Below are 13,063 nucleotides of genomic sequence, written 5' to 3' on the forward strand. Positions count from 1 at the left end.
ACTGTTGGGGGATGCAGTCCACTTTGACAGCTAGCAAAGCAACATACATTCAACTGCTGTCGAATGACAGCAAATAGGGAAGACTAAAGCAAACTGAACAGATCAAGGGCAGTCTAGAACTTGAAGTAATAGGCTTGTTTATTGTCCAGCTCATATTTATCAAAATCAAGAATTGTAGCAACAGGCTTTTAGGAGAATCAGTAGGGTATACAGCTTTTTAAAAGCAGTTTTTAAATGGACTAATGAATGTTTATAGGCTCTTAACTACAGTATACACAAAATACTTATTTTACATAATTGTGGTTTGGTATGCTGTCTTTGCTCATTGAATATGCTTATAAGAAAAAACCCATGAAACTTACATACAGGTTTTAAAAGGACGCTATCTAGGACATTATATCCTATATATAATATATACATCATAAAGTGATCCAGGTGTTAACAGAGTACTTTTGACAAAATTTGTCTGATCTTAGAACCAAGAATACTTTTTTTTTTTCCTGAGCCTTTAATGTGATTCCAGATCGAGTAACTTTCTTCTGTTTTATTTTTGTGAATATCGGCCATTTGGAGAAGTGATTCTCACTGCCCATCAAGTCACCTGAAAGACTTTGAGAAAGGACAGAGGCCCAGAGCCCCAGATACCATCCCAGCTGTGCAGAATCAAAAGCAACCAGAGGTGAATGAGTTCTGGGTGTGGGCATTTGCATTTTACAGTTCAGCCTTAGCCTGTCCCATCCTTGCTGTCTTCTTTTGCTAAATTTACTTCCTGTCATGTTGTATTGTGTACCCTTGTAAACTGCCTTCAGTTCCTGAGATGAAGGGAGGCTTAATGACGACTGAGAGCTTAACCTACATCTTTCATACTTAAATTTTGTGAGTTTTCATGTGTTCTCTATTTTCATGGCCTAGGTTCTTGATACAACCACAGGAGTTTGGGGTTTTTTGTTTTTTGATATTAGGTCTTAAACAGTATTTTGCAACAGAAGATCTAATTTTAAGCCACACACACTTTAAAATTCAAGGGTCCAGAACATGCTAAAAGTTTATTTCTTAGAGTTGTTTTTATAATGGGTTTGAACTAATAACATACTGAAAATAGGATTTTTAGCAGAAAAAAGATCTAGATTCTTTTAATAAAGACTACATAACTTTTTTACACATTGGTCAAGTATGTTATTGTTTACTAAACAGCCTAATTTCTTACTATATCCACGGTTCAGTATTTAAAAAATGCCATCAAGAGTTAAAAAAAAAATTATCACTTTACAAACACTACGTAAAAGAATCTAAAAAGTTGCCAAAGAACACAATCCCAAGCATTATTCAAAAAAGTTGATGAAGCACCTTGTATAAGACACCTCCACCCTGAAACAAGTGAGTGTCCAGAGAAATGTGAATTAATGCTATACTATTAAAGGTTAAATATTTACATCATTCTAAAAACATTTTAAGCTGTATTACAGTGCTATAATTTCTCCTTTTAAGGAAAAAAAGAGTTTCCCTGCAGTGTTCTGAAAGGAAATAAGGTCGTTTAAAAAAAATATATCCGTAATAACTAGTGGTTTATTTTTTTCCTGTATTTTTAAATTCCAACAAAGCATTACTTTGCAAAATGTCTTTCAGCCCAAATTCAGCGTCTCTGTTTTGATCTCTTTGTAAAAGAACTCTCTGTTCATCCATTCTTTTCGCCTGAGAACGTAGAATCAGGCTAAAAAAGTCCTCGTCTGGTACTGTTGGTCCCTTTGTGGTGGCAGGTGGTGGAGCACATCTTTGATCATCTAATCTGGACCCCTGAAAATTTATGAGAGATTGAAACACAAATATTGTAGGGAAGGAGAACACCAGGTTACATTATGTTGTCATCACAAGAAAAACATTTTTTTTTTTGCCTTGTCTCAGAAATTTAATCTTTAGACCTGAAACCTAATAAAACCTTTTCAAAGACTTACATAATCAGAACATAACAAGTATGATGTAGAAGTATAGCCATAAGCTCAAGACTTTGGTAAGATTACTTAAGATACAAGGTCAAATCTTACATAATCGGCATTGACAACTTACCAATCCTTAGAAATACAATGTTATATATAAAACCCCTGCAGCACTACTGTGTCAGGTCAGGGGTCAGCAAACCATAACCTGCTGCCTGTTTTGTGCATAAAGTTTCCTTTCCGTTTCACAATACTCATGTGTCTACTAATTACGAATTAAGTGTGGCTGGCAGAGTCCAGCAGTTGTAAGGGCCTGAAAAGCCTAAAATATTTTCTATGTAGCCCTGTACAGAAAGTTTGCCTCGCCCTATCTTAAACATTTAAATCTGTTAAAGAAACAAGCCAGATTTTTTTTCCTTGAAGTTCTAACTTCTGATTCTTCTTTTAGAAGTACATTACAAATGTTACCCATCAAATAAAAAATATAAGCATTTAAATGTGTATAGTATAGTATTTGGTATTGTAGCTCCAGAGTGGGACTGTGACAGCTGACATTTGAGTGCCTACTATGTTGCTGGGCACCGTGCATTTATATGCCTTAACCTTTCGCCCCACAGCCAGCCCTGTGACTCTCAGTGGCCGCCTTGTCAGCAGCCCCCCACCACCCACACACCTGGCTCCTGCTTCTTCATTTCTCTTGTCTTTAAGTTGGGGTGATTTCATTGTCCTCCAATTCATCCAACACTTCGGTACTTCACACCTTAGACCTCCTCTCCTCTGGTCTCCAGTCTTCACCTCTGCCTTATCCATTAAGCTCCCATCGTCATAGGCCAGACTTGGTCATTCTCAATAACTGCACTGTCTTGAAAATCAGGATTTCAAACATCTCATGTTGACTGCCACCTCCAATTTTCCAGATCAGGCTAGAGAGTACTCCCCCAGGAATTTTTTGTTAAATTGTGGTAAAACAGAATGTTTACCACTTCAACCATTTTTAAGTGTACTGTTCAATATTAAAGCACATTCATACCGCTGTGCAGTCATCAGCATTATCCATCTCCAGAACATTTTCATTCTGCAAAACCAAAACAGTAGCTCCCATCCTCCCCTCTCCAGCCCCTGGTAACCACCATTCTTTGTCTCTGTGAATCTACTTTGCCTCATGTGAGTGGAACTGTATTTGTCCTTTTGTGACTGCCTACTTCTCAGCATAATGTCTTGAGCCATGTTGTAACCTGTGTCAGAATTTCCCTCATTTTTAAGGATGAAAAATACTCCATTGTACATGCACACCGCATTTTATTTATCCATCTGCCAATGGGCACTTGGTTGCTTCTACCTTTCGGCTATTGTCAATAATGCTGGCTGCCTGAAGGTAGGTGTACAAATATCTGCTCATATCCATGCTTTCAACTGTTTTGGGTATATACCCAGAAATGAGATTGATGGATATGGTAGTTCTGTTTTTTTAATAATTTGAGGAATCACCAAACCATTTTTCATAGCAGCTCCTCCATTTTGTATTCCCACCTGCAGTGCACGACAGTTCCAATTTCTCCACATCCTTGCCAACTGTTTAATTTTTGTAATGTTTATTGTTTAGAGAAAGACCAAGCATGAGTGGGGGAGAGGCAGAGAGAGAGAGGGAAACATAGAATCTGAAGCAGGCTCCAGGCTCCAAGCTGTCAGCACAGAGCCCTACCTGGGGCTTGAACTTGTGAACTGTGAGATAATGACCTGAGCCGAAGTGGGATGCTTAACTGACTGAGTCACCCAGGCACCCATTTTTTTGTTTTTTGTTTTAATGGTAGCTTCCCAATGGGTTCATGAGATGGTATCTCATTATGATTTTGATTTGCATTTCTCTAATTTGTGATGTTGAGCATCTCTTCCTGTGTTTATTAGCCATTTGTAGATCTTCTTTTGAGAAATATCTATTTGGATTCTCTGCCCGTTTTTGGAATAGGGTTTTTGTTTCTTTTTTTGTGGTTAAGTTTTAGAGTTCTCTATATTCTGAATTAATCCTTTTATTGATTATATGTTTTGCAAGTATCTTCTGTGGGTTGCCTTTTTACTTTGTTGATAGTGTCATTTGATGTACAAAAGTTTTAAACTTTGATCAAGTCTAGTTTGTCTATTCTTTTGTTGCCTGTGCCTCATAACTAAGGTCTCATAACTAAGAAATCACTGCCAAATCCAAAATCTTGAAGCTTTCCTCTTATGTTTTCTAAGTTTAAAGTCTTAGCTCTTACATTTAGGTCTCTGATCCATTCTCAGTTTTTACATATGGTGTTAGGTAAGGGCCCAGCTTCATTATTTTGCATGTGGATAGTTTTCCCAGCAGCATTTGTTGGTGAGACTCCTTTCCCCATTTAATAGTCTTGGCACACTTGTGGAAAATCATCTGAAGACACATTCAAGGATTTATTTCTGGGCTCTCTTTTCCATTGGTCTATATGTCTGTCATCATGTCAGTACCATACTGTTTGATTACTGTAGCTTTGCAGTAGAATTTGAAATCAGGAAGTGGGAGTCCTCCAACTTTGTTCTGCTTGCTCAAGATTCAGTTATTTGGGTTCCCCTAAGATTCTATAGGAATTTCAAGATGGAATTTTCTGTTCTGTAAAATACCTTATTTACATTTTGATAAGGAATGCATTATGTGAATCCATAGATTACACTCTGGGTAGTACTGGCATTTTAACAATATTCCCATTTATGTAGTGTAATTTCTTTCAGAAACATTTTATAATTTTCATTGTTCAAGTCTTTCACTTCCATGGTTAAGTTCATTCCTGCTGATGCTGTTTTAGGAAGGTTTTCTTAGTTTCCTTTTTGGTCTGTTCACTGTTAGTGTATGGAAACACAACTGATTTTGGGATATTAATTTTGTACCCTGTTATTTTGAATTTGTTTTCTTAGTTTTTTTTTAACGTTTATTTTTGAGAGAGGGAGCGAGCGCGTGAGTGGGGGAGGGACAGAGAAGGAGGGAGACACAGAATCGGAAGCAGGCTCCGAGCGCTCAAACTCACAGACTGTGAGATCATGACCTGAGCTGAAGTCGGACGCTCAACCGACTGAGCCACCCAGGCACCTCATGTTTCTTAGTTCTAACAGGGTTTTTTTGTTTGTTTGGTGAAATCTTCAGGATTTTCTGCACATAAGACTCCTTTCTGAACAGAGATAATTTTACTTCTTTCCTATCTGGATGCTTTTTCTCTCTTTTTCTTGCCTGATTGCTCTGCTCGAACTTACAGTACCATTTGAATAGAAGTGGTAAAAAATGAGCATCTTTGTCTTATTCCTGCTTTTAGAGTAAAGCTTTTGTCATTTACCATTGAGTATGATGGTAGTTATAGGTTTTTCATAAGTGACTTTATTGCATTGTGGTAGTTTCTTACTATCCCTAGTTAGTTGAGTGTTTTTATCATGAAAATGTGTTGAATTTTGTCAAATGCTTTTTCTGCATCAGGTTTGATGATCAGGCGTTTTTTTCCCCCCCCTCTTTCATTCTATTAATGTAGTGTATATATTACATTGATTATTCCCCTATGTTGAACCATCCTTGCATTCCAGGAACAAATTCCACCTAGGCATGGTGTATAATCTTTTAAATATGCCATTTGATTCTGTTTGCTAGTATTCTATTGATGATTTTTGTATCTATATTCAAAAAGGATATTGGACACACAGTTTTCTTGTAGTGCCTTGTCTGGCTTTGTTATCAGGGCAATATTGGCCTCACAGAATGACTTAGGAATAGAAAGTATTCCCTTTTTTTCAGTTTGGTAGAATTCACCAGTGAAGCTAGCAGGTCCAGGGCTTTTCTTTGTTGGGAGGTTTTGATGATTACTGATACAGTATCCTTATAGATTATGAGTCTGTTTTCTATTCATGATTAAGTCTTGGCTGATTTTGTTTCTGGTTATTTGTCCATTTCATCTAGGTTATCCAACTTATAAGCATTCACAGTATTATCTAAAAATTCTTTTTATTTCTGTAATTAGAAGTGATGTCCCTACTTTTGTTTAGTAATTTGAGCCTTTGTCAGTTGTGTTAAACCTTTTAACTAACCTGCTTTTGGATTTGATTTTTTTTTTTTTTTTCTGTTCTTCATTTCCTTCTTTCTGCTAGTTTTAGGTTTAGTTTGTTCTTTTTCTAACCCCTTAAGCTATAAAAAACTAGGTTGTTGATTTGAGATATTCCTCTTTTAACATAAGCATTTGCAGCTCTAAATATCCCCCCGAGTACTGCCTTCCCTGCATCCCAAGGTTTTAGGATATTGTATTTTCATCAATCTCAGGGTATTTTCTAATTTCCCTTGTGTTTTCCTCTCTATCCACTGGTTAATTTCCACAAATTTGGGAATTCTCTAAAGTTTTATTTATGTAGAGAGAGACAGTGTGACCCAGGGGAGGGGGAGAGAGAAAATCCCAAACAGACTCCTCACCTTCAGTGCAGAGCCCAGAACGGGGCTTGCACCCAACAAGATCATGACCTGAAATGAAACCGTGAGTTGGATGCCCAACCAACTGAGCTATCCAGGTGCCCCTCCTTATTACTTACTATTTTAACTCCATCCTGTTGCGGAGATGTGGAGAAGATACTTTGTATGGTATCTAATCTTTTAAAATTGTTGAGACTTGCAGCACCTGGGTGGCTCAGTTGGTTAAGCATAGGACTTTGGCTCAGGTCATGGTCTTGCAGTTTGTGAGTTCCAGCCCCATGTCTGGCTCTGTGCTGACAACTCAGAGCCTACTTCGGATTCTGTGTCTCCCTCGCTCTCTGCCCCTCTGCCACTCATGCTCTGTGTCTCAAAAATAAAACTGTTGAGAATTTGTGGCCTAACATGGTCAATCCTGGAGAATGTCCCATATGCGTTTGAGAAGAATGTGTATTCTGTGAGAACTAGCTGATTTATTGTGTTGTTCATCATCTGTCTGGTTGTCCTATCACGGGGGTGGAGAGTCTTGAAATCGCCAGCTATTTTTATAGAAATGTCAATTTCTCCCTTCAGTTCTGTCAATTTTTTCTTTTCTTTATGTTGATGGCCTGTTACTAGGATTTCAGTATTTTTTTTTTTAATGTTTATTTGAGAGGGAGGGAGACACAGAATCCAAAACAGGCTCTGAGCTATCAGTACAGAGCCTGACACAGGGCTTGAACTCACAAACCATGAGATCATGACCTGAGCCGAAGTCTGATGCTTAACTGACTCAGCTGCCCCAGGTCTTCGCTATTAAAGCCACCAGGATTACTGACAGTTGTCACTTCCATACCCTTCATTTTCCTACCTCCTTTCTTAGATGCAGCCTAGGTTCCAAAGTCCATTATTAAAATCATTTCCTGGCATGTGCTTCTCTCCTCCTCCATCCTAGTCTATCAAATTACTGACCCTGATTAAATCTCTATCCTTGGGGCGCCTGGATGGCTTGGTCGGTTAAGCGTCCGACTTCGGTTCAGGTCATGATCTCACGGTCCGTGAGTTCGAGCCCCGCGTCGGGCTCTGTGCTGACAGCTCAGAGCCTGGAGCCTGTTTCAGATTCTCTGTCTCCCTCTCTCTCTGCCCCTCCCCTGTTCATGCTCTGTCTCTGTCTCAAAAATAAATAAACGTTAAAAAAAAAAATTAAAAAAAAAATCTCTATCCTTAAGTAGCTGGTTATGCCTTGAGAAAATACATCACTGTACTTACTTCAGTGACTGTGAACTTCGAAGGAGTCCTCAGCGTAGTTCAATAATCCTATTACTTTTTGCTGGTCAACATACTTTCAGTTTCTCAAAGTAACTATGTTCTATTCTCTTCAAAATTACAATGCTCCAACCCCAATCTCTGCTAAGAAAAGAAAAACCAGAGAATTCCTACCTGCACCTACCTCCAAATTTGTACACATACTCTGCTGCATCACTGGTTCCTCCCTCTACTTGATCATTTACATCAGCAGACATGAGGTATTAACTCCCAAAATAAGAAAAAAACCAACCTCTATATACTTCATCTTTAACTCTTTGAAAATCCCTTGAAAGTTTTGTTTACTGTCTCCCCTTTAACACTTTCCATTTTCTCAACCCCCTCAATCCTTTGTCCCCATCACAGTATCTTTCAGAATGACTAATAATCTCCACATTGCCAAAGCTAGTAGATCAGTCATCATCTTACTCGGCTTCTCAGCAGTGTCTGACACAGTTGAACATTCCTTAAAACATTTTCTTCGATTTGCTTCTACCACTCTCCAGGCTGACTGCTGCTTTGCTGGCTCATCTTCCTCTATTCAGGTAGATTTTGGAATGCTCAGGGCTTAGTCCTCCTGTTTCAGTATCTATTCTTTAGGTAGTATCTTCCTGGGACTTTAATACCAGCTATATGCTGATGACTCCCAAAGTCATTTCTCTCTGGGGCTATAGGTTTTTGGGGGGAAGGAGGGGAGAGTGAGCATGCATGAGCCTGGGAGGGGCAGAGACTGCGCCGAGTGTGAAGGGGGCTTGATCTCATGACCGCAAGCATCACAACCTGAGCCCCCCAGGGGCTCCAGATTTTTATATCCAGTTGTCTACTCAACATCTCCACTTAAATACCTATTTATGTAACTCAAATTTACATACCGAAAGTAGAACTCCTGCTTTTTCTTCCCAAACCTGTTTCTCCTCTCAACTTCTCTATTTTAGTAAACTGCACCATCCACTGACAACAGTTATTCAAAGCAAAAAAGGCAGGAGCCCTTCTTGATTGTTTCTTATACCATCTGATTTATTAACAGGTCTTGCCAATCAACCATAACTTCAGAATATATCCCTGTTCTGACTGCTTATCATCACTACTACCACCACACTAGTCAAAGTCATATCTTTTGCCTGAATTACCACATTGGTTTTCTAGCTGGTTCTCCTACTAACAGCCTTTGCCACTCCACATGCTTTCAGCAGTAGACAGGATGATCTTTCAGACCCTCCAGTGTCTTCCTATCACATCTGGAACACAAGACCTCATCATGGCCTATAAGATCATAAGATCTAGGCTGGTTACTTCTCTATCCTTATCCCCTACCACTCTCCCTTACCCTTTATTTACTCCATGCCAGTCACACTGGCCACCTTGCCATTCCTTGAACCTGCTAAGCTTTTATATCCAAGAAGGAACTTGTCTCTGCATAGAATGCTATTTCACTAAATATTCACATGGCTATTTCACCTTATTCAGATCTCTGTTCATCTGTCAATCCAAGAACATCTTCCCTAACCACCACCACCCCTGGCTACCCCACCCTTTTATCTGGCTCTAATTTTCTTTATAGCAAGTATCAGTACCTGTCATATAGTATCTATCTCTACACGCGCAGAGACTTACTTATTGTCTCTCCCATTAACACATAGGATCCTTTAAAAGCAAGTACATGGCAGGGCACGTGGGTGGCTCAGTTGGTTAAGCATCCGACTCAGGTCATGATCTTACAGTTTTGGGAGTTTGAGCCCCATGTTAAGGCTCTATGCTGACAGTGTGGAGCCTGCTTCAGGTTCTCCCTCTTTCTCAAAAATAATAACTAAAAAACTTTAAAAGCAAGTACGATATCTCCATAGTAAGTGCTCAGTTTTTTTGCTGAATAAATGAGAGGTTGGTAGTACGTATCATCCTCTCCTCTTTTTATGAATGAAAAAACAGACACAGAACTAGGGTCAGGCAGTGGAAATGTCTCTTTAGTGAAAATAAGGATTATTTTTCTCATGGTCGTGTTCAAGCCATCTGAGGTATTCCTTAACCATTGTGGCAAATAATTATTAAAATAAAAAATGAAAGCTATCTCATTTCTCCTAAAGCTCTCAACAGCATAAAGGGCCCCAGCTAGACTCTCCCCATATTAATCACTGGTTGCTCCCGATACTAACATTCAGGAAAGCGGGGCTCTTTTCTAGGTCTCCTCCCAATGCCCTTCAGTCTCCTCTCCACCACAGGTCAGAGAGAGGCATCAGCAACACCTTACCTTACCACCCAAAATACAAAAGGAGAAGCTATCACAGGGATCTATAGTGTCTGAAGGATCCCTAAATGATAAGTGTGTCCCTAATACAAAATGAGCCTTTCCCAAATTATAATCAAAATACTGCCAAAGCTCTCAACAGCATTTGAGCTACACACAGACCAACAAAAATATGCATACATACTTGACATTTTACAAGGATGTCAAAGAAGTCTTCATCAGGCTCTTTGTTGTCATTAGTCATCAAGTGGCCAAGTACGGACTTATTGTTGTTTTGTGTCAGACGAAGCCCTGGCAAATTAGTGAAACTGGCCCTTTGGTCATCGAGACGACGGCTCTGTGAGCTGGCAAGAAGGTCTAAAAACTCATCTGTGTTGGGGGACACCACGGAAACAGACGGTGCTATGAACAGGGGAAAAAAGTCCCAAACATTATGAAAATATTTAAGCATATTTTTAATATACATCTAGTTCTTTCTGCCTTTTTCAGTCCCAACATCCACTGCCTCCTGCTTTAGCTCTGAGAGGCTGGGGCCTGACCAGATGGCCAGGGAGGGAAGAATAAATCCCAGAATAGTTCAGGTGATTCACTTGGAGGTTATTCAGATTTGACTATCTTTCCTTTTATCAACCACCTGCTCAAAATGTAACTTTACAAGATCTTGGGCTAGATTTCAGAAGGTAAATAATCTCTCTTACATAATTTCTCACGTGAGGATGAATGAGACTGTTTTTATTCTCTGCCCTGCATGGGAACCACTTAGCTAACTTAAACTATTGCTGCTAAGTCCTGGTCTACAGAGGAAATCTTCTGGTAGCTGAAAGAGAAAATCTTAGGTAATCCATTTTAGACCTTTCTAAGGCTCAGGCAGGCCTTAGCTTCAGCCTGAGTTAGAGGTTCCTCTTCAGTCTGTCTTGGCTTTTCTTTTTAATCCAGACAGAAAGCATTTGCCTTTTACATAGAATTATAACTAAATTTTTTCCTATTTTTAAAGTTAGATTTTTTTTTCCTCCAGTCCCAAAGAATCTAGGGAGGAAATATGATATAGTTAGTAGAAAGTACCTGGACTAAAATACAGATAAACCTAGGGAAACCGAAACAAAACCTTGTTTCAAACTGAAGAAATACCAGCATTTCAGATACACCTGGATTCAGGCTCATTTACTGTACCTGCTCTGATGAGAACTAAACTCTCAGAAAGAAATCACAAGAATATCAAAGGGAACTACTAAAATTGGGGGAGAAGCACAGATCACTCACCTTTCATCATCACTCGAGGTGGAGTGGAAGAAGCCGCAGCTGAAGCAGTCCCGCAGCTCTCTTCTTGTAAGCAGCACCTCTGATCATCCATCCGATTGCTCTGAAATCGGCTTACCAGGTCAAAGAACCCTTCGTCTCCAATAATACCTGCACCGATTTTCTGAAATATTGAGAGAAAATCTGAATATTCCAGCATTATCATGAGATCAATGGAACAATATCATGATATATATGCAAAAGGGTTAAGATTAAAAATTGACACTTTCGGGGTGCGTGGGTGGCTCAGTCGATTAAGTGTCCAACTTTGGCTCAGGTCATCCTCTCGTGGTTTCAGTTCGAGTCCTGTATGCAGCTGTCTGCTGTCAGTGAAGAGCCCACTTTGGGACCTCTGTTCCCCCACCACCCCCCAAAATAAATAAACTTTAAAGAAAAACTTACATTTTCATTATAAAGAATTCAAGATGGCAACCCTGGTAATCAAGTTATTTTAATCCAATTAACAAAAAGCATTTCTAGTTATTTTAGTTTTTAATCTCTGTATTTCCAAGGCTAAAGAATAAAGAAATGTACCTCAACTCTGGGGAACTGCTCCAGATATTGAATGAATTATGTAAAATATTAGTGATCCCAGGCTCAAAGTTTGGTTCTAAGATTCTACAACAGAATTTAAAAGTAAACTAAGAACTAAAAACTAAGAAAGCACACTGATTTCCAAGATCCTTTATTATATTTACAGATTTGAAGATCTTGAAAAAAATGTGAACTTCAAATAAATGAGTATTTGAGGCAGAGGGGAACTGGTCATACTTTATTTGGAAGGCTTCAAAGCTTAATATGACAGATGCAATGTTTATTATTTTTTTTAATTTTTTTTTAACGTTTATTTATTTTTGGGACAGAGAGAGACAGAGCATGAACGGGGGAGGGGCAGAGAGAGAGGGAGACACAGAATCGGAAACAGGCTCCAGGCTCTGAGCCATCAGCCCAGAGCCTGACGCGGGGCTCGAACTCACGCACCGCAAGATTGTGACCTGGCTGAAGTCAGACGCTTAACCGACTGCGCCACCCAGGCGCCCCAGATGCAATGTTTAATAGAAGTTTCATTCTTCACAATGATGTAAATATTATAGTAGAGAGACATATATATATATATATATATATATATATATATATATATATATATATATATATATAATGTCCTAGGCCTCAGGAAAAAGGCAGAACTAATTCTTCAGGGAAATAGGGGAAACTGGTATTTGAGTTGGCTCCTGAAGAATGAATAACCATTAGCAGGGCAGATACGTTTCATACTGATTAATGTGCAATTCCAAAGGTCTGTAGTATTCAGGGGATTAAGAACTGAAGGGTTGGGGAGGTGAAGAAGGAAGAAGCTGCCAAAACAAGGGCCTCTGTGTGATACACAAGTTATACTGTGTGAAATAAGAGAAGCACTGGTAACAATTTTAAACAGAACTGGCACCTCCAAAAGGTTGCAGAAATTACGTAGGGAAAGAGATCAGGTTCAGGTGCCTATTCCAAAAATCTGGCTAAGAGATGCAGTAGTGCCTTAAGAACTAAGACACAGTAGCAGAGGTTTATTTTCAAAAGGTGGGGGTGGGGACAGATCTAAGGGATGTAGGGATTGATTGGATATGGTTAGGGGGAAGGAGTCTAGAATGACACCTAACTTGGGTGACCGAGTACATAGCATACATAAAGGAAACAGGAGGGTTTGAGAGAGTACAGTCTTTAACATGCAATCTGAGGTTTGGGATTAAATATATACATACGCTATAGTAAGATGTATTAATCACTAACAAGACTTTCCTAGGTGCAAAAAAGGCTCAAATTCAAACTTCTAAACATTAAAACACAGGAAGGGTCCAGAAGTGGACGATT

The 13,063-nt window shown here is 39.1% G+C and overlaps 1 protein-coding gene across 3 annotated transcripts in view; it reads right to left on the minus strand.

The window, feature by feature from the left end:
* Positions 1-487: 487 nt before the first annotated feature.
* GPSM2 (G protein signaling modulator 2) overlaps positions 488-13,063 on the minus strand; it is a 48,552-nt gene continuing 35,976 nt past the window's right edge. For 2 of the 3 annotated variants that reach the window (XM_047083538.1, XM_047083539.1), the window contains 3 exons: positions 11,165-11,324; positions 10,089-10,306; positions 488-1,794 (listed from right to left, as the gene is read on the minus strand). In XM_047083538.1, coding sequence (XP_046939494.1) covers positions 1,567-1,794; positions 10,089-10,306; positions 11,165-11,324 — 606 coding nt within the window. In that variant the 3' untranslated portion in view covers positions 488-1,566. Of the gene's footprint in view, positions 1,795-2,607; positions 2,797-10,088; positions 10,307-11,164; positions 11,325-13,063 lie in introns of all 3 variants that reach the window. The other variant, XR_006962724.1, reaches the window with a different exon arrangement.

This window comes from Lynx rufus, unplaced genomic scaffold, assembly GCF_022079265.1.
Source record: "Lynx rufus isolate CCGP_SWC_20201006 ecotype Redwood Valley unplaced genomic scaffold, mLynRuf1.p SCAF_2, whole genome shotgun sequence".
In the NCBI taxonomy this organism is placed as follows: Eukaryota; Metazoa; Chordata; class Mammalia; order Carnivora; family Felidae; genus Lynx; species Lynx rufus.